The following is a 22,309-nucleotide window of genomic DNA, read 5'->3' as shown; positions in this document are numbered from 1 at the left end:
TTCACCGTAATCAAAATCAGAATCCAAATATTTGGTGTCCACATTTTTTTAATCGTCGGTACTTGTTTTTTCCGTATAAAATTCATGTATTTCCTTACGTATCACACATAGGTCAAAATAGTCTTGTCAAGTATATCTTCTTTTTTGTTTGCTTTTCTTTAGCAGCCTAAAATCTTAGGAGGAACGACCTTCTCTCGTAATCCGCGTAATCGATGCCCCTGATTTATCTAGAAATTTTATTAATGACTAATTACTGCAGATAGTTATCTATATTTAATTTAGTCGTAACAACTAACATACCATATGGTGTACCCACTATTAGCCACACCATCAGCTCAGCTCAGCTCAGCTCTATAGGTGAAAAATTATTTCGTTTATCATGTTACTACATCCAAGATCGGCTCACAAAAAGACCACCATGATGTTAGTTGATAGGTACATTCCGTAACCTTACATAGGTTCTGGTACATAGTCAATAGGCGGGTCCACACAGAGCGAGCATACGTCCGCGGCAATTTCCTCGCGCACAAACCGGCCAGTGTAAACGTGGCGAAAAAACGCGCGCGCCGCCTCGGCCGAAGCAGTCGAGGCACGTCTACACTGGCCGGTTTGTGCGCGAGGAAATTGCCTCGCGCGTGTGCTCGCTCTGTTTGGACCCGCCTAATGAATAAGATTGATCGTATCTAAAGCCTAGTAAATATTTTTCAAACTCATTTTTGTTACTGTAAGTATTTCTTCGCTTGTATAACATGTTGTCGTCCTATGGTACCCCATTGGTCCAAAGGGCCTTCGTGAGACGTTGCCATCCGCTCCTGCCCTGTGCCTCGCGCTCCGCGTCCCTCCAACTCAGTCCGGCTGCCCGCAATTGTATAACACAATACTACAATAACCAAGTCTTAATAACCAGACTATAATGACATATTGATTTGTTTACCTGTCAGCTCTGATGTTAATTTGGAAGCGTTTCGTAGCGAAATGGTATAATTTCCCGAAAGGTTCTTTTCCAGCAGTTTATTATTTACAATGTTTCGATCTTGATTATGTATAGTTTTGGGCATTTTTGTCAATTATTATTTAATATTCAACACTTAAGTATTATTGAAGTAAAACGCCATAATGACACTGACAACGGTGACAACCTATCCAAAGAGCATAATTATTATCAATAAAATTATTGCCAGTGTAAGAATTTAGTTCCAATTAAATTCCGCTACATGGCGCATGATCATATATTCCTGGTCAGGCTTTAGGAACTAAACGATTAAGCAAGTGACAATACATATCCCGAACCCGAACACAGCTCCTGTGGCGTTACTTTTGAATTGTGTACTTTCGCTGCTACTAGGTGTTTGATGGCGAGGCAGAGCTTCGACAGGTAGCTCTGGCTACGCTGTATTTGACAGGATAAATGAAAACCCCATTTCAATAAAACTGTCTATATTCAAATAAACGACATAATAAATCGAAGAAATATTATAATAAACCTTAGATAAAAATGTGTCAAATACATTTATCCCATATTTCGATCGATCAGTCTTCAAATATAATAAATAATGTATTTTCTTTCCTATTTATTGTATGACATTGAGTCCATGTATACATTTATGAAAGCAATATTCTGTTCAGATTCCGCATAATTGCACAATAACAGTATCACTAAATATGTACTTTCACTTATTCCCACATATCTGCAGAAAAGAAATAGAATAATTCGAGGTAACATTTGCGAAACTATTAATTACATACATACAATACTTCGGCATCAAACCATGCGTTCGAGCCTTTAAATTATTCAGACGAAACATGTACAATAAATTATGATTTAGATAAGATGAAAATTCATACAACAAGGTTGTAAGATAAGCATAATAACAATACAGATTCTACATGCTAATATTCTAGCTTCTTTTCAACGTAACGTAACGCGAAGGAGGCAAGGTCGCATGCCCGTTCATTCTAAAACGAATAAACTGTCTGCTGGCGCCGGCTGAGATCAGAGCCCTCGCTACTGCCTTCATCATGAGCAGGCGGCCTTCGCCGCCTTCACGGCTGAAATAAAATAACAACTATTAGAAATGCATTAAAACTAAACTTACAAAATGGTTACAGATTCGGGCGGATTCTATTCCAAAATTTTCGTAACTAAAATGAAATATTACCTTCTCTCTCCTTACGGCGCAGCTTCTTCCGACGGCGGTCGATGGCGGCGAGCTCGGCCTTCACCGAGTGGTACGCCTTGCGCAGGTCCGCGAGCCGCGTGGTCAGCACGTTGATGCGGGTCTGGCAGTCCCATGATGGGTCTGAAACAGACACTATGTTTGAAGTGGACTGTTTTAAAACCAAAATGCACACAAAAAAATGTAGAGATGCAGAGGCAAAATGTAGATATAAAAAATCAAACAACAAGAAGTCTATGGCTCGTTGCGTCTAGTGCCTAATTCGTGTAGTATGTTGAATCCAGGAGATCTAAATAGAGGAGAATAAAACAACAGCGGACTGTAAACACTATTCTTAATTCTGGTAGTTACAAAGAATATTTAAATTAATTCGACGCAATGCGATATGTGCAGCGCGTCAAGCGAGCCGTTTTCGATGCTGACGGCCCCGGCCCAGTCGGCAGGTAACCGGTCTGGTGACGTGACGGTCACAATATTGTTATCGTGAAAACTTCACTGCAGCGATGATAGATTATTACAGAAAACATTATAAATATTCTGAATGAATATTATAAAGTAATCAAATGTTACCTTTTATTAACTAATTTGTCTCTCAAAACAAAACTTTAACACAATTTCTATTAGGCATTAAACAGCGTTTTGGGTCATAGATCAAATGTACGGAAAAACGCGCGTGCAAGCGCGTAAAAACCAAATGTAGAGAAATGTAACGGGCGTGTAAGCGCGCAGAAAAATAACCTAGTCTGAAACCGCCCTAAACGTGTTTCGATCGAGCTGTAAAGACGGCAACTCACCGAGCTCGATGAAGAAGTTGTACTTGAGGTCGGCGTGGTGGTCGGCGGCGCGCGCGTCGTCCGTGTCGCGCCGCGCGCGCCGCGAGCGCCCGCGCCCCGCGCACGACGACTCGGACGCCTTGCGGGACCGCGCGCCTGCCCCTGCACGACAATACCGACCAGTCCGATTAGCAGCACAGACCGCGGCGGACATCGTCTATTTCACTTATTTAGTAGAGCTACTCTGAATAACCTAAATTACATTAATTTTGTTTTAAAGTATAAAGCCCACGCAGTGAGGCAAAGTTTGCCCCGCCGTAGCGTCATCTGTTGGTAAACGATAGCGTTGTATTATTATTTTTCTATTGCGATTACCTTATTTGAAGATAATGCACTAAAAGGTTGCCGGGTGCGATCGCTCGTCATTGTATCATTATAAACGTTACATGAGACTAGACATCAGATGATTGTTTCAGAGAGACTTTCAGAGAAAATATCTACATAATTTGCTTACCAAGAGATTTATCAATATCCATGGCAGAGGCGTCAATCTCACGCCTGTCGTCTTCGTCTTCCTTCCTTTCCATCGGGCTGTCTCGCTCCGAAATGCGTCGTTCTCTGTAATAATTAAAAAAAATATATATATTGCAAAGACAGTAACAAAATAAGCTCAATTTTCACGCATGTATACAAGTCCCCTATCTATTTCCTTGGTTCCTTGTCTTCTTGTTACTTCTATGTCTCCCTATACGAATTCATGCAGCGATAAATGACGCGGTGGCTTTTCACAGAAGACCTCGTATTGCTCTACAGTACAAGTTCTAGAATTGGCCTCATAGGTTTGGTGACACTGCCCTCATGGGCGACATGTCGAGGCTACTGTCGAACGTGGTGGGCGGCGTGTTGTCGAGCAGCGCGCGCCGCCCCCTCGCGGCCGGCGCCATGCTCGCCTCCGCCGCTACAGGTGACGTGTGCTGCTGTAACACTGACCTCATGGGCGACATGTCGAGGCTGCTGTCGGGCGTGGTGGGCGGCGTGTTGTTAAGCAGCGCGCGCCGCCCCCACGTGGCCGGCGCCATGCTCGCCTCCGCCGCTACAGGTGACGTGTGCTGCTGTAACACTGACCTCATGGGCGACATGTCGAGGCTGCTGTCGGGCGTGGTGGGGGGCGTGTTATCGAGCAGCGCGCGCCGCCCCCACGCGGCCGGCGCCATGCTCGCCTCCGCCGCTACAGGTGACGTGTGCTGCTGTAACACTGACCTCATGGGCGACATGTCGAGGCTGCTGTCGGGCGTGGTGGGGGGCGTGTTATCGAGCAGCGCGCGCCGCCCCCACGCGGCCGGCGCCATGCTCGCCTCCGCCGCTACAGGTGACGTGTGCTGCTGTAACACTGACCTCATGGGCGACATGTCGAGGCTGCTGTCGGGCGTGGTGGGGGGCGTGTTGTCGAGCAGCGCGCGCCGCCCCCACGCGGCCGGCGCCATGCTCGCCTCCGCCGCTACAGGTGACGTGTGCTGCTGTAACACTGACCTCATGGGCGACATGTCGAGGCTGCTGTCGGGCGTGGTGGGGGGCGTGTTGTCGAGCAGCGCGCGCCGCCCCCACGCGGCCGGCGCCATGCTCGCCTCCGCCGCTACAGGTGACGTGTGCTGCTGTAACACTGACCTCATGGGCGACATGTCGAGGCTGCTGTCGGGCGTGGTGGGGGGCGTGTTGTCGAGCAGCGCGCGCCGCCCCCACGCGGCCGGCGCCATGCTCGCCTCCGCCGCTACAGGTGACGTGTGCTGCTGTAACACTGACCTCATGGGCGACATGTCGAGGCTGCTGTCGGGCGTGGTGGGGGGCGTGTTGTCGAGCAGCGCGCGCCGCCCCCACGCGACCGGCGCCATGCCCGCCTCCGCCGCGTGACCGCCCGCTACCGGCGAACGCGCAGAGCCTGCGCGCCGTTCTTCTGCTAAAAATTACACATATTGAGGACATAAACAGGATACAACACGCCAGCGAAATGAAGGAGGCGGTCATCGAGGCTCATAATAATTCAAGCGAGCGGTGTAGAGATCAGGTAGAGAAAGCTCTCGATACTGAATTTGTATGGCGAGGACCGGCAGTTCCCGGACCCGGGAGTGATTTTGTATAGAAAACTAGCGGGAATACACCTTAGAATTAGGTAAGCATCAACGAGCCACGATACGGTAATAATAAAAATCAAATGCACGAACGGCTATGATGAGAGGAAAGCATGGTTAAGAATTGTTTTGCGCAGCAATTTGTTAGTAAGGCTCTCTCCGAGTGGAGTTTACGTACGTTTGTGGGCGTGCTGCGGCGCGCACGCGAAGGGCATGTGCAGGTCGGCGCGCGGCGGCGGCTCGGCGTCGGGCGCGGGCGAGCCGGGGATGGTCTCCTCGCACAGCAGCAGCGACAGGTTGCTGTCGTCCTCGGCCGGCCCGCGCGCGCTGCCCGCCACCACCACGCGGGCGCCTGACAAATAATACACCCACCTGTTATTCCAATTTTAACGCTCTCTTACTTGAATCGCATTAACTATGATTCATGATCTGGAGAAAGTTGGGAATGCATGATTTTAACAATTTCGAGTAGATATCGCAAATCAAATTTTACAACACTGAGCTTTATTTACGACGACTTTCGGTAGCGGTTACTTGTCTGCTTGGAACAGTTACAGAAACTTGCCTACACAGTATGAAGTTGAGTTTTAAAGTCTGGCTGTTCAAGTTAGTCAAACCAGAATTAACTAGACCAGGTGTGCCAACATGCTCGCGAGCCGCATGCGGTTCTCAAAGCAACTAAAAAAATTAAATCATCTTTTATAACACTGAAAACACCATTTGCGACTATTTGACATTCGTAAATCTGCGGTTGTAGCTCTTCTCCTCAAAAGTTTACCGACCCCTAAACAAATTTGGCAAAACTAAGATTTGAATAGACAAAGTAGCTAGTAATGCTGAAAATACAACCAAGCAGCTTATTCAAGAGAATCGTCTGTCAGGTCGTCTGCTGTACTACATGTATACTGACTGTGCTTGCGCTCGTTCTTGCAGGCGTCCTCCAGCATGAGCAGCGTCTCGCCGGCGCTCCACTCGCCGGGCGACTTGCCCGCGTGCAGCGCGCTGCGGGCCGCATCTGTGCCGCTCCATTCCTCTACTGTTAGCTTGTCTATTATTAACCTGTAGAAACAATTATTTATCAATCAAGTGGACGCATCAGATATATCAAACAGATTTGACTTTTTAGACAGAGATAGACAACGACTTACAGAGCATAGAAGCGCACACTTAATGATCACTCTGAATCTTGCTTAACCCAGTGGAACATTGCCAATTTACGAGCGCTATTCATCAATACTACGTCAAATTCTGGCAGTAGGTATGAACAGTTATGAATTATTACGATCTGAATCAGAGTGTTTCTTTTTATTAACATTAATTTACAAACTACTTGCATTAGTACCTATGGGTGGGAGATGATGTTTACCTTCTATCAGAATCATCTGAATCACTGGACTCGCTTCTATCCTCCGCTGGGAAAGGTGGCAGAGGAATGCTGGCCGCGGCAGCCTGGCTCGAATTAATTTGACTGGACAACTTCTGTATAGTGTCACTTAACACCTTATTGTTCTTGCCCGGGGTAGGCATGGGGAGATCCGCTACACTCTTTCGTCGCTCCAGGATATTTAAAGGACTCAATAGCCTGGGCGGCGAGGGTTCTTTGGCCTTGACTTTCTTGATGTCTGCGAGATCACGTTTTGCATCGGTAAAGTTGGAAGGCTCACCGAAAATGGAATCCGTGACGTTTGTTGGACTGATTTTCTTCAATGGTTCTTTAGTTAAAGGCTTTGTATCCTGTTTGGGAGTTTTCGTTTCTAGCGGTATGGGTGATTGTTTGCCCTCCGGTTTGTTCGTTTTGAGAAGGTCGGTTTTAGGTGTAAGCGCGCGCGGTTTATCTACTTTGTCTATTTTGTCTTCGACGGGAGGGGGGGACATGGACAATCGTTTAGCGCTGTTAATAGCTTTAAGTAGTTTGTCAGCTATCTTAGGGCCCTCAGATTGTACGAGGAAGGCTGGTGGCGGTTCAGGAATAACGTCAATTCGCGCCGGACTATCGGGCTCTGATTTGTCTTCTTCAGTATCTATTAGGGGGCTTGATGGAGGTTCTAGTTTAGGAGGATTTGGTTCAGGATCCAAAATCTTCAAAGGCTCGATTTTAATTTTGAGCACTTCCTTTGCTTCCTTGGGTTTCAACGTGCTTTCGACGGGATCTTTTGCTTTTGAACAACTATCTTTGGGATCCCTATTGATTTTGAAAATACTTTCTTTCAGTTCTTTATTGACTTTAATAATGTTTTCTTTGGGTTTAAAAACACTTTCAGGAGTATCTTTTGGTTTGAAAACACTTTCTTTTGGATCCTTATCTTTTGGTTTAAATATTGTTTCTTTTGTATCTTTTGGTTTGGGCACACTCTCTTTCGGGTCCTTGGGTTTAGGTGTACTTTCCTTTGGATCTTTAGATTTAAAAGCGCTATCCTTCGGATCTTTTGCTTTAACAGGAGTTTCTTTAGTATCCTTAGGTTTAAAAATACTGTCTTTCGTATCTTTAGATTTCTGTACAGTTTCACTGGGTTCTTTATCTTCTGCCTCTTTAATTTCTTTAACTTTAGTTGTACTTTCTTTAGATTCCTTATTTTTAAAGGGTTCTTTTTCTTTTGTTTCCTTTGTTTTAAGGATAGCTTCTTTTGGTTCCTTATTGATTTTAAACATATTGTCCTTCGGCTCGTCACTTGGGAGTGGGATAGAATCCAAATCAATCATTGATGTTTCCTCTTTTACAGTCTCTTCCTTCATATCTGGAGTGCTGTCTCTCGTGGACTCCGAAGGAGTGCTTGGAATAGGTATGTCTTTCATTTGAATTAACGGGAACACAAGCGGGGGAGGCGTGTTAGCAGGCTCTGGAATACTTTCTAGGAGCTCTAGTTCTTTTTCTGGATTTCCCAGCATGCTTAAAATATTGTTTTCAGTTTTTGATTCTTCAACTTGTTCAGATTCGATAGTTGTCTCTTTCACTGGTTCTGGAGATTTTGGTGAATCTGAAGCTGGGACTGAGCTGGAGCTTGGTTCTCCTAATTCTTCTTTAATCGCTATATCTTCAGGTTCATCCTCAGAAGATTGTTCATCATCAGCTCTGCTATCCGGCGAATCATCGATTAATTCCCGAAGTTTAGTAACCTTGCTTTTCTTCGAGTAAGTTTCTTGATTTTTTGCAGGTATGAAGCCTTCGAAGCGATGTCCTGAACTGCCGTCGCCAGGGAAGGAATCTTCGTCTAATGAAAAGAGACCGTCCTTTGAATCTTCCTCAGGGCTCTGTCGGCCAGGCGCATTGCTCGAGGAGCCAAAATCTCTGAAAGGCGACAGAGACGGCGACCGTAACGGAGTTGTTCGTGATTTCAGTGGATCTTCGGAAATTTCTTCGCTCAGCGATTTAGACAATGTTGAAGTGTATTTGCTAGGTGAAATATCATCGAAGATCCTATGTGTTCGTTTCTTCTTCTCATCATGCAGTTCTAGCTCAAACGGTTCCGGTTCCTTGAACTCGTAAACATCTTCATCTTTAGGTTGTTTTTCTTGTGGAGCTGGTTCAGGGGCCGACACGGCCGCTTGCGGTGGGCTTGAAGCCTCTTTCTCCACCACTTCCTGCTTTATTGGTTCTTCAGTTTCCTGCTTGACCGTGTGAAGTCCTTTGAGTTCTGATCGTATTTCGTTGAGGTCGTAATCTCGACCTTGGTGCGTGCTAGAGCTGGGGCGTGGTTTCTTGGCAGGGGAAACAGTGGTGGGCGTGGATACTGTCCTGATTGGCCTTTTGCGCGGTTTACTAGAACTACTGCTATCGCTGGACTTAGCGTCTTTTGACCTGGGTGCTGCGAACAAAGAGTTTGCGGTTACTCCTGTGTACAATTTTGTATAAAAGTTAAAGTAAAATTAGGAAATGTAAGCGGTGTAAGCCGTTTCTGTCTATAAATAGATTAACAATCTTTTTTTTTTTATTGGAAAAACAATTCATTTTGCAATACAAACTTTTTATATTGGACTTGTCGTCAGGTTTCTTAGGAGGTCGTTTCACGTTGTCGTCGCTATCTGAATCGCTATCCGAATCAGAGCGAGCCGATGATTCTGAAAGCAATACACAGAAATAGAATAAATATTACAATAATTCCGCCTTTTTACATCGCACTGCTAGCCAAGGCGTCGGTAAAAATCTAATTCAATTTAAACATATAAACTTTTAATTTATACATCATTGCCAAAACAATACCTTCAGTCCTTTTTGATCTGACCCGTCTGCTATTACTTATGCTCTGAAATAAACAAAAACATAGTAAGTTTACTAATAAATCAACACATTGTAATCAAACTAGAAATGTGTATCCTAGCCGGCAATCTAACGTCTCGATGGGAATTGGGAAGTTAACTAACCTTCTTATTTCGGATTTCATGCTGCGTAACATTGAGCGCGATCCTCTGCGGCTTAATCCACTCGTCGTATCTCGTGTTCCACCCCGTATAATGCACCCGCAGCATCCCCTCCGACGAGATCTCGATCACCTTCGCCTCGTACGTCACCTGAGAGACCACCACGTTTAGACACATGCTAGCTCTCAAAGTTTACACTTTGAGAAACTTAAATGCACGAAACGAAAACCGACTGACCCGAGATAAATGCAGGAATTCGCTTTGCAGGTAGCCAGCGTCGAAAACATTTTTGCATGCATGATTTGGTTAACTCATTAGACTTCGTATACCGAAATCAATACTTTTGGCGTATTTTACAAAATTAACACTTAAGTTTTCTATAACAAGTCACAGGCGATCGCACTGTTGTGTGTTTAAATCAAACGTATTGACTCGTTTCTTGCAATTTTAACAAATACTTGATGGTGCATGTTGAAACAAGATTTTAACTTAAATTAATTGTATATGTATTGTGGTGAGCGAAATGGTGTAACTATCTAAATTACTAAATGCTTTCAAGGCTGACTATACAAAAATATAATAAAGATTGCAGTATCTTAATGTTTTTACATGTTCGCATTGTTAGTACGGGCATCAAAAGTTAGATGGTTTTTGAGCAAACCGTTATATATTATGAGCTTAGAATCATACTTTAAACTCATTGTTTATTAAGTCTCAGTCTCAATATTTAAGTTGTTAGTAGGACAAAAGTTACAATTCATCTCGGAGTCATGGCCAACATAAATGTTTAATCATTTACCTTCGGTTTCATTACCTTTGATTCCGACTGCGTGGGTCCGTAGTAAACCTTCAGCTTGTCCCCCACTTGAGCTTTCACGTTGCCTGCACGGCTCGGCTCGGTTGTTGATGGTCTGGTGAAAACAGAGCTAAGTTAAATATGGCAGAAAACAAACAACTATAAATTAATTTGTAATCTTAATTTCAGATGTATTGTTTTCTTAAAGTCACAAAACTTTTTATTTTAATGTTTCTTTTATACTAGAGGATTTTTTTGGCGTAATTTATTTTCCCACTATTTTATGGACTAGCTAGTTAACTACATTGGTGCCCCCTTGTGTGACTTATTAGCGAGACTGATTTTAGCCTCAACAAGATCTCAACGCCAGCAAATAAACCTTAGGCAAAAACTGTGACCCTGTGACAATCTGTCTGCTAAATTTTCACCGACTTGGCAGCGACCGATTTTCATATGAACATTTATGATGGCGCTGCCACACTAGCTGTTTTACCGCGGCGCAGCTATCGCACTGTTCCGAACTGATATAGTAGAGTGTATTTCGTGTGTGAACTCACTCGGTAGTTTTGCGTTTCCTCGGTCGCTTGCTGCTGTTAGACGCGATGGTGTTTCCGCTGCTCGCCGAGTTAGCGCTTTGGCTGCGGCGGCTCTGCATTTTCTTTGTTGGCCCACATCTAAGAAAACCAATTGTTATTCAACGTTTTTATTTATAGGTATCCTATATACTAAATTTGTCCAATCTGTTTGTCTATTTATATCATACAAATTGTTCCAAAAATATGACGGTTTGCTTACGACGTTGTCGGTTGGTTTAGGGTTGATGTTGGTATAAACATACCTCGAGGCTCTGCCAGAACTATCACTGTCGGTGGACGCGTGTGGTCGCCGTGACGCGCGCGGCGTGACAGCACTTGTGCTTTCTACGTAACAGAAGATAGAAAAGTCATAAGTCATAACCATATACACAGGTATAGTTATTTCATAGTTTGTAGAAGTTTATTTAATTGTTTAAGATGTGTAAAGTGTACATTTATACTTCAATTTCGATAGTTATTGTTTAATGACGCTGAACGGCGGTAAGTCTGATTGTGAAAAAACTGACCTTTCAGTTAAAACGCCATTTTTTCATAGACTACAATTATATTAAAATCAATAATATGTCTTTAGTTTGTAGTGATCAGTCGTTACAGGTATCCAGTGAACTAGTCATACCTTTGGACGATATGGGTCGTCGTTTAGGCGTCCGCTTCTCGAGCACCTCTGTCTTGACGGGCAGCGCGCGATTGCGCGACTGGGAACGCGGTTTGACGACGATCTTCTCCTCGGTCGTCGTCGTCGTCGTCGTTGTTGTTGTTGTCGAGGTAGTGCTTTTGTTATCCTTGTCCTTCTCTTTCTCCTTTTCTTTTTCTTTGTCTTTCTCTTTTTCTTTTTCCACCCTGGGCAGATAAATATGGGTTAAGTTAGTTACACAAAGCTTCATCGATTCGACGAACTAGCGACGCAAGAAAAGGCGAAGCAACTGAAAAATGTAAAAATAAACGTTTATTTTTTATGTCGCGTCGAGTACGAACTACGAATACGCCGATCGTGGCTTGGGTTTGCTTCGCGCGGCAATTTCGTCGCAAAGTGGCTAGTTCTGTGTGAACCCGCCCATGACCAATACCTGCTTTTAAAGTAACTAAAGTAATAAGTAAGTAAGTAGTAAGTATGTAAATGTAACTTACTTAGGAGCAGTGGTGATAAGCGGCTGGTTATCCGCGCTATCTTCTTCATCGCTTCCCCGGACTTTTTCCTTGGGTTTATCAGCTTTCTCTAACTTCTCTTCCTTCTCACTTTTGTCCGTTTCGCTCTTGTCCGAGTCCTTGTCCTTTGTGCGCTGTAACGATGTAGCATGTACTGGCCATAATCAGTATTGGCCCACTTTAAGCGTTTTATAAAGTGAGCCGATTTGAGTAAACACAAAAAAAGGAAACAAATAGTAAGTAATCTCAAATTACTAGATATTAATACAAAGCAATTAATCATAAGAAACAATGTGTTTAGAATTTTGTAGTGATATTCATTACGTACATGAATAAAAAGTTGTAAACAATCAACAGACCTATAATACATATAGCTTGCATTTGATTCCTAGGTAAACACACTGAGGTGACATATACACGTATATGTCACCGTAAAATTGCAAGCACCCGAAAGTTTACAGTCTCGCCAGTTAAATTATAAACGGACGGTAGGAAGACTACAAACTAACCTACGTGGGTTACGTTAGATTGTATACTAACGGGTTCACAATCTTACGGTGTTATATATATCAATAGGACATTCGCCTTTCAATGTAGTCTTGCACGGCTAACACTCAAGTCGGTCTCTTGTTTTATGACACACTGAACGGCGCGGACGTAATTTTAGGCTTCTGAGTTTTTTTATAATCATAATGATTTATTGGTAAATAACACAATTTCAAGTCTTAGTAGTTACATTATAGGGGTACACGTACACATCTTAACCGCATAGAATAGTATCGTTTAAACTTTGTTAAATTTAATAACAGTATACTCCTATGTTTTTTTTTTTACCCTACTATGATTGGGCCAATGACTTGTAGTCGGAGAAAAAATCTGCAACTTTGTAGCAAGCTAGTTGCATTAATATCGTCTTTAATTTCGTAACAAACAACCTATTAGTCGGTGTTTGTTTAGTATCATCGTTAAATTAGTTATATAGTTTTATCCCGAGCACGTCAAAGGGTTTTATTTTGACTTGGCAAGCCGGCGCGGGGTCTCCCGCAGTTGGTCGCGCCTGCGCGTCACACTGCCTGTCAACTGCCCGTTGGTAGGCAGCCAGACGAGGTTCTGTCTTGTATATTTACACGCTTCAAGTATATATACACTAGGCAATGTTAATATTTTAAATTTCATGAACAATTCCTTCGCCGAGGGGTTGAGCGGTTTCCGTGGCATTATGCGGATTGCTCGTTTTTGTAACTTGAATATTTTATCACGATCTGCAGCAGTACTCCAGAGGTCCACTCCATTAGCATGGAGTGGAAATATCCAAAATATGCTTTATTTATGTTATCTTCAGAGAGGTTGTGGGTCAATCTGGATACCGCATAGCACGCTGAGCAGAGCCTGTTAAAAGTATTTTCTACATGGGCTGACCATGATAGTCCTGAGTCAATAAAAAATCCTCAGTACTTGACCTCATTTACCTGCGGCAGGAATGTCGTTCATGAATATTTTAAGTTTGTCTTTTGTATTTTTTCTAAGGTGGAAGTGGACGACATTTGTTTTCTCAATATTTAGGAGCATGCCGTTCACAGAATACCAGTTAGATATATTGTGTAAGGTTTGAGCTAGCTTGGTTTTTAAGGTTACGAAATAACGTCCTTTTGCCTGTTGGTGGGCGTGGAGCAGGCTGAGGAGGAGGTGGGCGGCTGCTTGTCGCGGTCGCGGATGAGCGAGCGGCCGGCGGGCGGCGTGCGGGCGCCGCGAGGGTGTGCCACTAGCGTCACGCCTAGCTTGCGGTAGAAGTCCTCGAAGCTGTGCAGGAGACTGTCGGGGGATATAGGAGTCACCTCACAGTAGCAACATTACCTGAGTGTTGGTGGGCGTGGAGCAGGCTGAGGAGGAGGTGGGCGGCTGCTTGTCGCGGTCGCGGATGAGCGAGCGGCCGGCGGGCGGCGTGCGGGCGCCGCGAGGGTGTGCCACTAGCGTCACGCCTAGCTTGCGGTAGAAGTCCTCGAAGCTGTGCAGGAGACTGTCGGGGGATATAGGAGTCACCTCACAGTAGCAACATTACCTGAGTGTTGGTGGGCGTGGAGCAGGCTGAGGAGGAGGTGGGCGGCTGCTTGTCGCGGTCGCGGATGAGCGAGCGGCCGGCGGGCGGCGTGCGGGCGCCGCGAGGGTGTGCCACTAGCGTCACGCCTAGCTTGCGGTAGAAGTCCTCGAAGCTGTGCAGGAACCTGACGAGAGGTAGCTGTTAGATCTTGGGCTCAAGTTTACCCCGTACTCAAGCTTATAGCGTCACAATCTATGGAGGGATGGCAACTTTTCTACATGATAATTATAGTACAGGAAGTGCCCCAACCGACCGACTGTACGACGTAGTATAGCGCAAAACATTGCGTCGGTATTATTACATTAAAGATCAATCGAAAATAGGCCTAAAAAAGAGGAAAATAAAGTAGTTTTAAGCAAATCCTTGCCATACATTATTAAGTTCTTAAAACTTGCCAATCTTGCGATACTCTCATTCCACTCTCGCTTGATATTATTTAAATTAAAATGGTGTTCTACCTTTTCGCCGAAGTTTTATTGACCGATTTTCACTTGCCAACCACCGCTGATTTTAGTATTTTATGGTTTTATTTTTTTATCATAGTTTTTTTTGTGTAATTTGACATTTAGAGACAGTATACATCTCTAATAAAGTATTTATTATTTCATAGATTCGATATTTGTAATTGTTTTTTTTTTTTTTAATTTATTGTTTGTAAAAATGGACATGTAAAAGTGCCCCTGTGGCCTATTTGCTGAATAAATGTTTGATATTTGAAGTTTTATTTTGGCAAACAACATTTAGCAAACTTTCATTATGACAACGTTTTACTTGGTAGTATTATTGTTAAGTAGATTATTATTATGATATACAACATTTGGAATACATTTCTTTCGCCAAATCATTCATTTGGCTAAAAAAATTAACACGATATCGTCTAGTCATTCGACAGAGACAAGATAGGTGCGACGACGAGCGAAGCGAGAAAATTAGTTGGGAAATAACAGTAGTACAACATGTCCATCGACGCCCCACATGTTTGCGTACAGTGTTGGTGGATTTGGTCGAAAACTTATAATTTATTTAAATAATAATTGTGTGTAGTTTTCGCAAGTTTTTATTTTAATTTAAAAATTACTTATAACAGTTATAACTAATGCATGAATTTATAATGTAATGTATATGGTGACATTTTACTTCATTTAATTTTAGTTTAGTTTTTATGACAGTAGTATTATTTTTGTGGATTGTTTCTAAATGTATATATAATTAATTGTTCTAGTATATAATCGCCTTGGGTTTTCTTGACTGTAATGCTTATATATTTTGTAATAAATAAATAATAATAATTAGGCAAGGCAAAATAATTTTCAGCAATGATTTAGATAACCATTAAGGCCGTCCCCTATTTGAATGACCTCGCGCGCCCCTACTCCCTAGAGCCCCTCTTTCACGTTCTTCGCCTTTTCAACTTGAATTTGCACCAGTAAACAAATTATTGCGTCCGTTCGCTCATTTAAAACTCACTCACTCACTTTTAACTTAAATAAACAGTGACCTATCCACACAAAACTCTCAAAAGCCAAAATCGTACGATCAATTTACAGATAATAAATGTACGCGTGTCGCGTCGAGTGGCACAGATTCCCCGTCCGACGGCCAAGCAGCGACTGCCCCGCGTCGCCCGCGCAGACACCCGCACGCCGAGGCAACGCACGAAATTGAATAGTATCTCAAACTATTTATATAATTGAAAAACCAACAGACTTAAGTGAAGTATAAATCATTATTCACTATTGGTTGAAGTTGCATGTCTAAGCGTTATATAATATAATAAGAAAAGGGTTAATGGAAAAAATATTTACTTGTGATACGGTATGTTTATTGAAATATCAGTAGACACGATTAAAGAACAATTACCAAGCTAAAATATCGTGTTCAGAACTTTTTTGTTTATACAACGTTCAAGCGTGCTACAGTGATGTAAAAACAGTGAAAATGGCCTGGTAGCCTCTTAAAATAAGCCGATAAGTATGACACATGCAAATAATAATGTTAATCCAATGGGAGATCTAAATTATCCACTAATCTACTGACATTGTGTACAAGTTTCAACTGTTATTACTATAAACTACTCTTGGCTTTAAATGCCTGCCCTCTATGGTAGTATTCTTTAGGTCTGTGTGGTGGTAAAAATAAGAATCGAAATATCTTACTTCTTATATGCCTGCTTGCACAAATTTGTGATGCTAGTTGTGACTGGATGGAAACCCATCTTGTCAGCTATAGTCTTCCATTGATTCTGATTCGTCACTCTATTATAGCCTCCCAGTTTCTGCACCACCTACAAAAAAACGTACCAATAAGTTTGGGATACAATACGTGCAGCTTCTGTGCGATGTATTCTGCTTGCCTCGCAAGGCAAACGCTTCGTACTATGAATAAAATCGGACCTTAATAGTGAGCTCAGTAAAGTATTAACATTGACAAACTTGTTACCTAAGAAAGCAAGAAATTATTTATAAATAATCTAACACTTGGTAAATATTATCGAATAATTAAAAAGAAAATGTTTTAGCTTACTCTGAATAATCTGTAGAGATCAATATCCCTGTTGGCAATAGTGGGGTTCCTGTTAAGCGGCGTGCCACGATCATCCATGAATTTATAGAGTTGAGCCACAAAGTGGTCTTTCTCCTCACGAGGTTCGTCATCGGAGCTCTGAAATAAAAATACAATCATCATTATAATGATTTTTCGTATTCTTATACATGGTAAATATTCATATAATGTAATTTTATTACTTAAGGTCCAGTATTGTATGCATGAACTTGTTGCATGGGTCGTTTAAAGAGCGCGGCGCGTTCTCAGTGCGGAGGCACGTACCGTTGTAGAGTACCTTCAGTGCGGCCTCCGCGAGGCAACTCCTTAGAAACTGGTTTTTTTTAATATCACGACGGTGGCAAACAATCATACGGCCCGCCTGGTGTTAATCAGCCACCGTAACCTATGGACGCCTGCAACTCCAGCGGTGTTACAAGCGCGTTGCCCCTTTAAAAATCTGAACACTCCTTTTTTGAATAACTCTATACTGTAGACCCTCGGGAAAAACAGGCTGGACTACTTACGTCATCGGAAGTATTGCGCGGCTCATTGAAGAGCGCCGCGCGGTCCCAGTGAGGCGGTAGCGTGCCGTTGTTTAGAAACTGCAGCGCCGCCTCTACACCGCCCCATTCTATCGGCGCGCTGCCTTTGCGAAACTCTCGGGCTTCCTTCTTTGGCACTGTGTAACTACAACAATGGAATCCTTTTATATTTTGGGCCTACATTTCTGTTTTACTCTACATTTTTGAGATTATGTGTCAAGGAAATAAATGCCTTGTTACAATAACATGTATCATAGCGTTTCGTGAATACACAGGTAATCAAATAGTCATAGTGCAGGATGATTGTTTAAAGTGTAAATTGTAATTTGTGGCTTTCCATCACAGAAGGGTCCTTATGCTTCAAGGGCAATAAGGTCCTTTTAAAATAGAAAATTCCAACAAAAATTCAAATAAAAAGGTTCTTATTGTACATGAAGCATAAGGACTCCTCTTTGATGGAAAGCCACAATTTTGGGTTTGGGCATGCAATAGATTGGATCGTGACTCACTATCGGCCGTCCTTGAAGGAGCGCACCAGGTAGTCCTCCTTGACCTTGATGGCGGGCGTGGGCGCGACCACGAGCGCGGGGAAGGCGGGCTGGTGCGGGCGCCGCCGCTCCGCGCCGCCCGCCGCCTCCACCAGCACCACGCGCCCCACGTGCGGCTCGCTGTCCGCTGCCATGCGGCGGGTGCTCACTTCCCCTTCGCTCTCATCTGACCTGATGGGGTCAATTAACTGTTCATTAAGAGTTACATCAACGGCCTACGCACATAATTTTGAAAGGTATAAGTTAGAATGGTTAAAAGAGCATCAGTCATCAGTAGCAGTGCCTCATCAAAAGCACACTGTCACTATCAGCAATTTCCTCACTTTTGTTCTGTGTGGACTTGCCTGATCAGCCGTGTTCAAATAGACAAAGACACCTTGCGAGAAAAAAGCTCGTTCAATTTATACACAGCGTGTGCATCATTTCACTCAAAAAACATAATATTTTTTAAAGTTATTAATTCCACATACATCTAAAACTTCAAGAGACCCTAAACTTAAGAGTGTGAGAAAGTTTAAAAAAAAACAGCATAGAAAACTTACGCAGCTCTTCCCCTCCTCCCGCGCCGCCCTGCTATGACTGGCGTAGAAAAATGTTCTGGATGTGTGAGAGGCAACTGGTCCAATGTCTCACTCTCGTTAAAGTGCCTCCCGCTCTTTAGGCATAGTGCTGAACGTCGCAAAGTTGTGATATCGCCATCATCAAATACTGATAGGAAAAATAATTAATGGTTAATTTAGTTTTTAATTTTATAACTATTTACGATTAAGATTCCCCGAAAAACTCGGCCGAATTTCACTTGTTCATACAAACGGAGTTTCATTCTCACTTTAAAACTACATATTGAATTGTAATGAATATTTGTCCATACAATGACATGAGGTTTATCTAGGCCTGAAATTAGTTTATATTGCTCCACCTTATAAAACAAAAGAAATATAACAAAAACAAGTTTAGTATGAAAATATTATTTGAATTAACCTTTTCCTGATCCTTTTCCAAAATTCCGTCCTACCCGTTTTAATGTAATCCTTAATTCCGTTTCCCCGTTTTACTCGTCTGGCTGAATGCGCCAGGAGCGCGAAGCCATTAAAAAAAAAAATCGCTTATTTTTTAACTATGGTATCTGAAGTTACGTAAACTGATTACAGGACTAGATACACCTTATCCTATTGTAAGTACGAAGTTTCAGAGCAACCTAGCTGGTCATTTTGAAATAAGAGTGTAACTACAAACATTTGTATGGAGAACCAAGTTTAAGGGGAATAGTTCAAGAGAAAAAACAGATTTTCTGAATATGTAACAACATGATGAAAAGTACACTGAAATATATTCTGAATATAAAAATATTTGATAAGGTATATGTACAATGTAATAGCATAATATATAAGTTTCCAGGCTTGCTCAATACACTATTTAGCATTTAAGTGTTGACTCACATGATTATTATATAGGGGACCTTTAACCTCTACTCACCCACAAACTGTGCATGCCAAGACAAAGGCAATTCGATCTGACTGAAAAAAGATTCACTACAATGGAATGGAGAGCCTTTAAGTCTCCAGACAGCTTGAGGATATTTTGTGATTATGACTAAGGCCTTTAAAATGTACATAGCATTTCTGGACTATGGTATGTACATGGAACAAAAGTTCCATTAAATATCAAATATCAAATATCAAACATTTATTCAGCAAATAGGCCACAGGGGCACTTTTACATGTCCATTTTTACAAACAATAAATTAAAAAAAAAAAAAAAACAATTACAAATATCGAATCTATGAAATAATAAATACTTTATTAGAGATGTATACTGTCTCTAAATGTCAAATTACACAAAAAAAAACTATGATAAAAAAATAAAAACAAAATACTAAAATTCTTTAGAGATGTATAAGTCTCTACGTGTCAGAGATAAAATATAAAAATATATATTAAATTATCCTTAGAGATGTAGAGGGTCGCCAAGGCTTGAATTCTTATATAAATAATTAAAAGACAAAAAAATTAAAACAGACAAGAACCGAATGAAGTGTCTCACGTTAATGTCACTCAAAAGTAAAGTTACATACTTTAACATAACCTGTACCCCGTGTAAGCTTAAACAGACCGGTCTCCACAAACAGCAGCATCATTAAAGCAGAATACACTATATCATGAGGTGGTGGATGGTAGTTGAATATTATTTATTATCTTTTGAATTGTACAGTGGTTTAGTTTATAACTGTTATGCTGTATAGCTTTTTGTAATAATAATAATAAATAAATGCCTAGATTAGATAAAAAAATTTATTTAATTGTACAACTAATTCTCAAGATGGTATAATCCTTACCATTGAGTATAAAACAATGAATTCGCTTACCCTTATCCAAATGAATGGGATAAGGGCAAGCGAATGATGATGATGATGAGTATAAAACAATGAATTGCCTAAACACGACAAACAGAAAACCACAATTGATCCTTAATGCAAATGTATCCCTTTAAGAAATCTCTTTCAGCTAACCCTTGATTCTGAAAATCTTTAGATACTTCTAACCTTAGCTTGTTAAAGTTTTATAACAAATAAAAAATCAGAATTTGCATTTCCAGCAAGTAAGCCTTTTGTTAAGGCTCCTGCCTGATGTACAATCTGCAAAACTATTAGCTTAGCACCCCTGCATATAAAAATGTATACAGGGGTGACTGACAATCTTGATGCATTTTGAAAAACTTACCAACAGTGTACTGACTGCAATCCTGTATCTTGGTGATGATTGCCTCCACAGCATCTTTTTTAGGGTCCTGCTTCACCTCCACTGTGCTGCCGACACGCAGGGTTCCTTTTATAACTTCATCATTCACTGTTATGTTGCCTCCAGCCTTGAGTGTTACCTGGGAATTGGTTTTGGTTTAATATAGGTCTTGAAAAACTGTGGCAATAGAAGAATGTGAAATTGAATTTAAGAAGAGGAAGTAACAAATGGTAGGAGTAGTAGGGCAGTGCTATATGCAAGATTTAATCAATTTATTACCAGTTTTTTTACACTTGTATCTGTAACACTGGTTGTAAAGAGCTGTAAACACTCATAGAAGTCTGGAAAAGATTGCATTTTAGCTATAAGACCGCCTGTTGTCTGGCTCTACATTTAATCAATTGTTTATTTTTATTGTATCTTTTACTGAGGTGTGCACATAAAGAGTATTCTATCTTCTATCTATCTATAGAAGACATTAAGTTACCACTATTATATCCAGGCCATGAGGTTTGAGGTATGCCTGGCCTAGTAATGGGGTGGGGTGGGTCCCAAAATATATCAAACAATTCTATATCTGTGGCCCTAGTGAAAAAGGGTACAAGTCTTTGGCAGTTTAGGTGTATAAGGGCATAAGTGTTACGTGGAACTTACTCCCCTTTACACCTGCGCTGCCAGAGACTTGTACCCTTTTTCACTAGGGCCACAGATATAATCAATAAAGCTTTTCCTACATTTTGTACTTACCTTGCATTTTATGCTTCTAGATACTTTCTTAATCTTTGCTTCACAGAAAGCACCCTTGTATTTGGCACTGACATCAGTGCCCACTGGTAGGAATGGAGGTTCATCCACCTGCTGCAATGTAACATAATATCATAAAAACAATATGCTAATACAAAGAAACCCAAAATCAATACATCAACATTAACAATTTAACATTAACATTGATTTTGCCAAAACATACATACTAATGAACACTCAGTTTTATAGTATTGGTAGTAGGATTATACTAACCATATTAGCTATTTTGAAATTCAGTATTGATCTTGAAACAAGGCCCTGAAAGAAGACACAAAACAGTTCAGTAATTGTTCATGAAGCAAACAATAGAATTCGATTTCCATCACTAATTCAGTCTTAATACTACCGATAAAGAAGGCAAAACGAGAAAAACATACCTATAAATCATAACAGTATATTGTAAAACAAAGTGATACTGCTAGGACGCCAAGCCTAAAGTGGCGTACGTGACCATAGGTTATAGCAGGGTAAACTATGTTGTCTTCTTTTTGAGAACATGCTAAGGTGTGAACGTGACCGTCAGTTTTCTGAGGCAACAAAACCTAAATCTATAGAAATTGCGATTTAGAGCAATAACTAAAGTTATACGACACACTTATATAGATTGCGCGGCAAACAAATGCAATGAATGACAGACCTGGCAAATATAATATATTAGTATAATTTCATTAACACTTGCATCAACTCCCGGTTAACATGTAATACGAGTCCATTTTACATTTAAATGAATTTAATTTAGTAAAATCAATCAAACGAACACCATTTTCATTTCACTTTTTTGACAATAAGACCGTAATGTTGCTATATCTACCAATGAATAAATATCACCCTTAAATGTTGCCTGAACAAAATAAAGAGCTCAGTAGAACTTTCTTGAATTTTCTAAGAAGACTCTAAAATAAATTTAACTGCTTTCAAATTTACATTTTCTAAAACAATAAGTATAGTGATAATTATTACATTAATTCAAAAAAACAATAATTTTATTTCATTATGATACGGCATGAGGGTGATGAAGTTTTGGAACGTTTAAAATTTTTGACACAATGAACATTGAACACGTCA

At 41.4% G+C, this 22,309-nt stretch overlaps 1 protein-coding gene across 1 annotated transcript; it reads right to left on the bottom strand.

Annotated features, from left to right (window-relative positions):
* Window positions 1-1,420: 1,420 nt before the first annotated feature.
* LOC133528166 (AT-rich interactive domain-containing protein 4B-like) lies at window positions 1,421-22,048 on the bottom strand. Its single transcript, XM_061865422.1, has 26 exons — window positions 21,882-22,048; window positions 21,458-21,502; window positions 21,188-21,298; window positions 20,423-20,579; window positions 18,245-18,410; window positions 17,664-17,873; window positions 17,137-17,299; window positions 16,592-16,729; window positions 16,225-16,352; window positions 14,030-14,192; window positions 11,953-12,104; window positions 11,441-11,664; window positions 11,067-11,148; window positions 10,786-10,902; window positions 10,247-10,343; window positions 9,436-9,582; window positions 9,275-9,317; window positions 9,037-9,132; window positions 6,443-8,879; window positions 5,987-6,135; window positions 5,255-5,428; window positions 4,751-4,904; window positions 3,465-3,568; window positions 2,972-3,112; window positions 2,160-2,300; window positions 1,421-2,049 (listed from the first exon to the last, which is right to left on the bottom strand). Exons 2-26 carry the CDS (start codon window positions 21,458-21,460, stop codon window positions 2,018-2,020), a joined length of 5,529 nt encoding a protein of 1,842 aa, XP_061721406.1. The 5' UTR covers window positions 21,461-21,502; window positions 21,882-22,048; the 3' UTR covers window positions 1,421-2,017.
* Between the last annotated feature and the right edge of the window lie 261 nt (window positions 22,049-22,309).

Source organism: Cydia pomonella, chromosome 19, assembly GCF_033807575.1.
Source record: "Cydia pomonella isolate Wapato2018A chromosome 19, ilCydPomo1, whole genome shotgun sequence".
NCBI lineage: Eukaryota > Metazoa > Arthropoda > Insecta > Lepidoptera > Tortricidae > Cydia > Cydia pomonella.
This window is presented reverse-complemented; position numbering and strand designations above follow the sequence as displayed.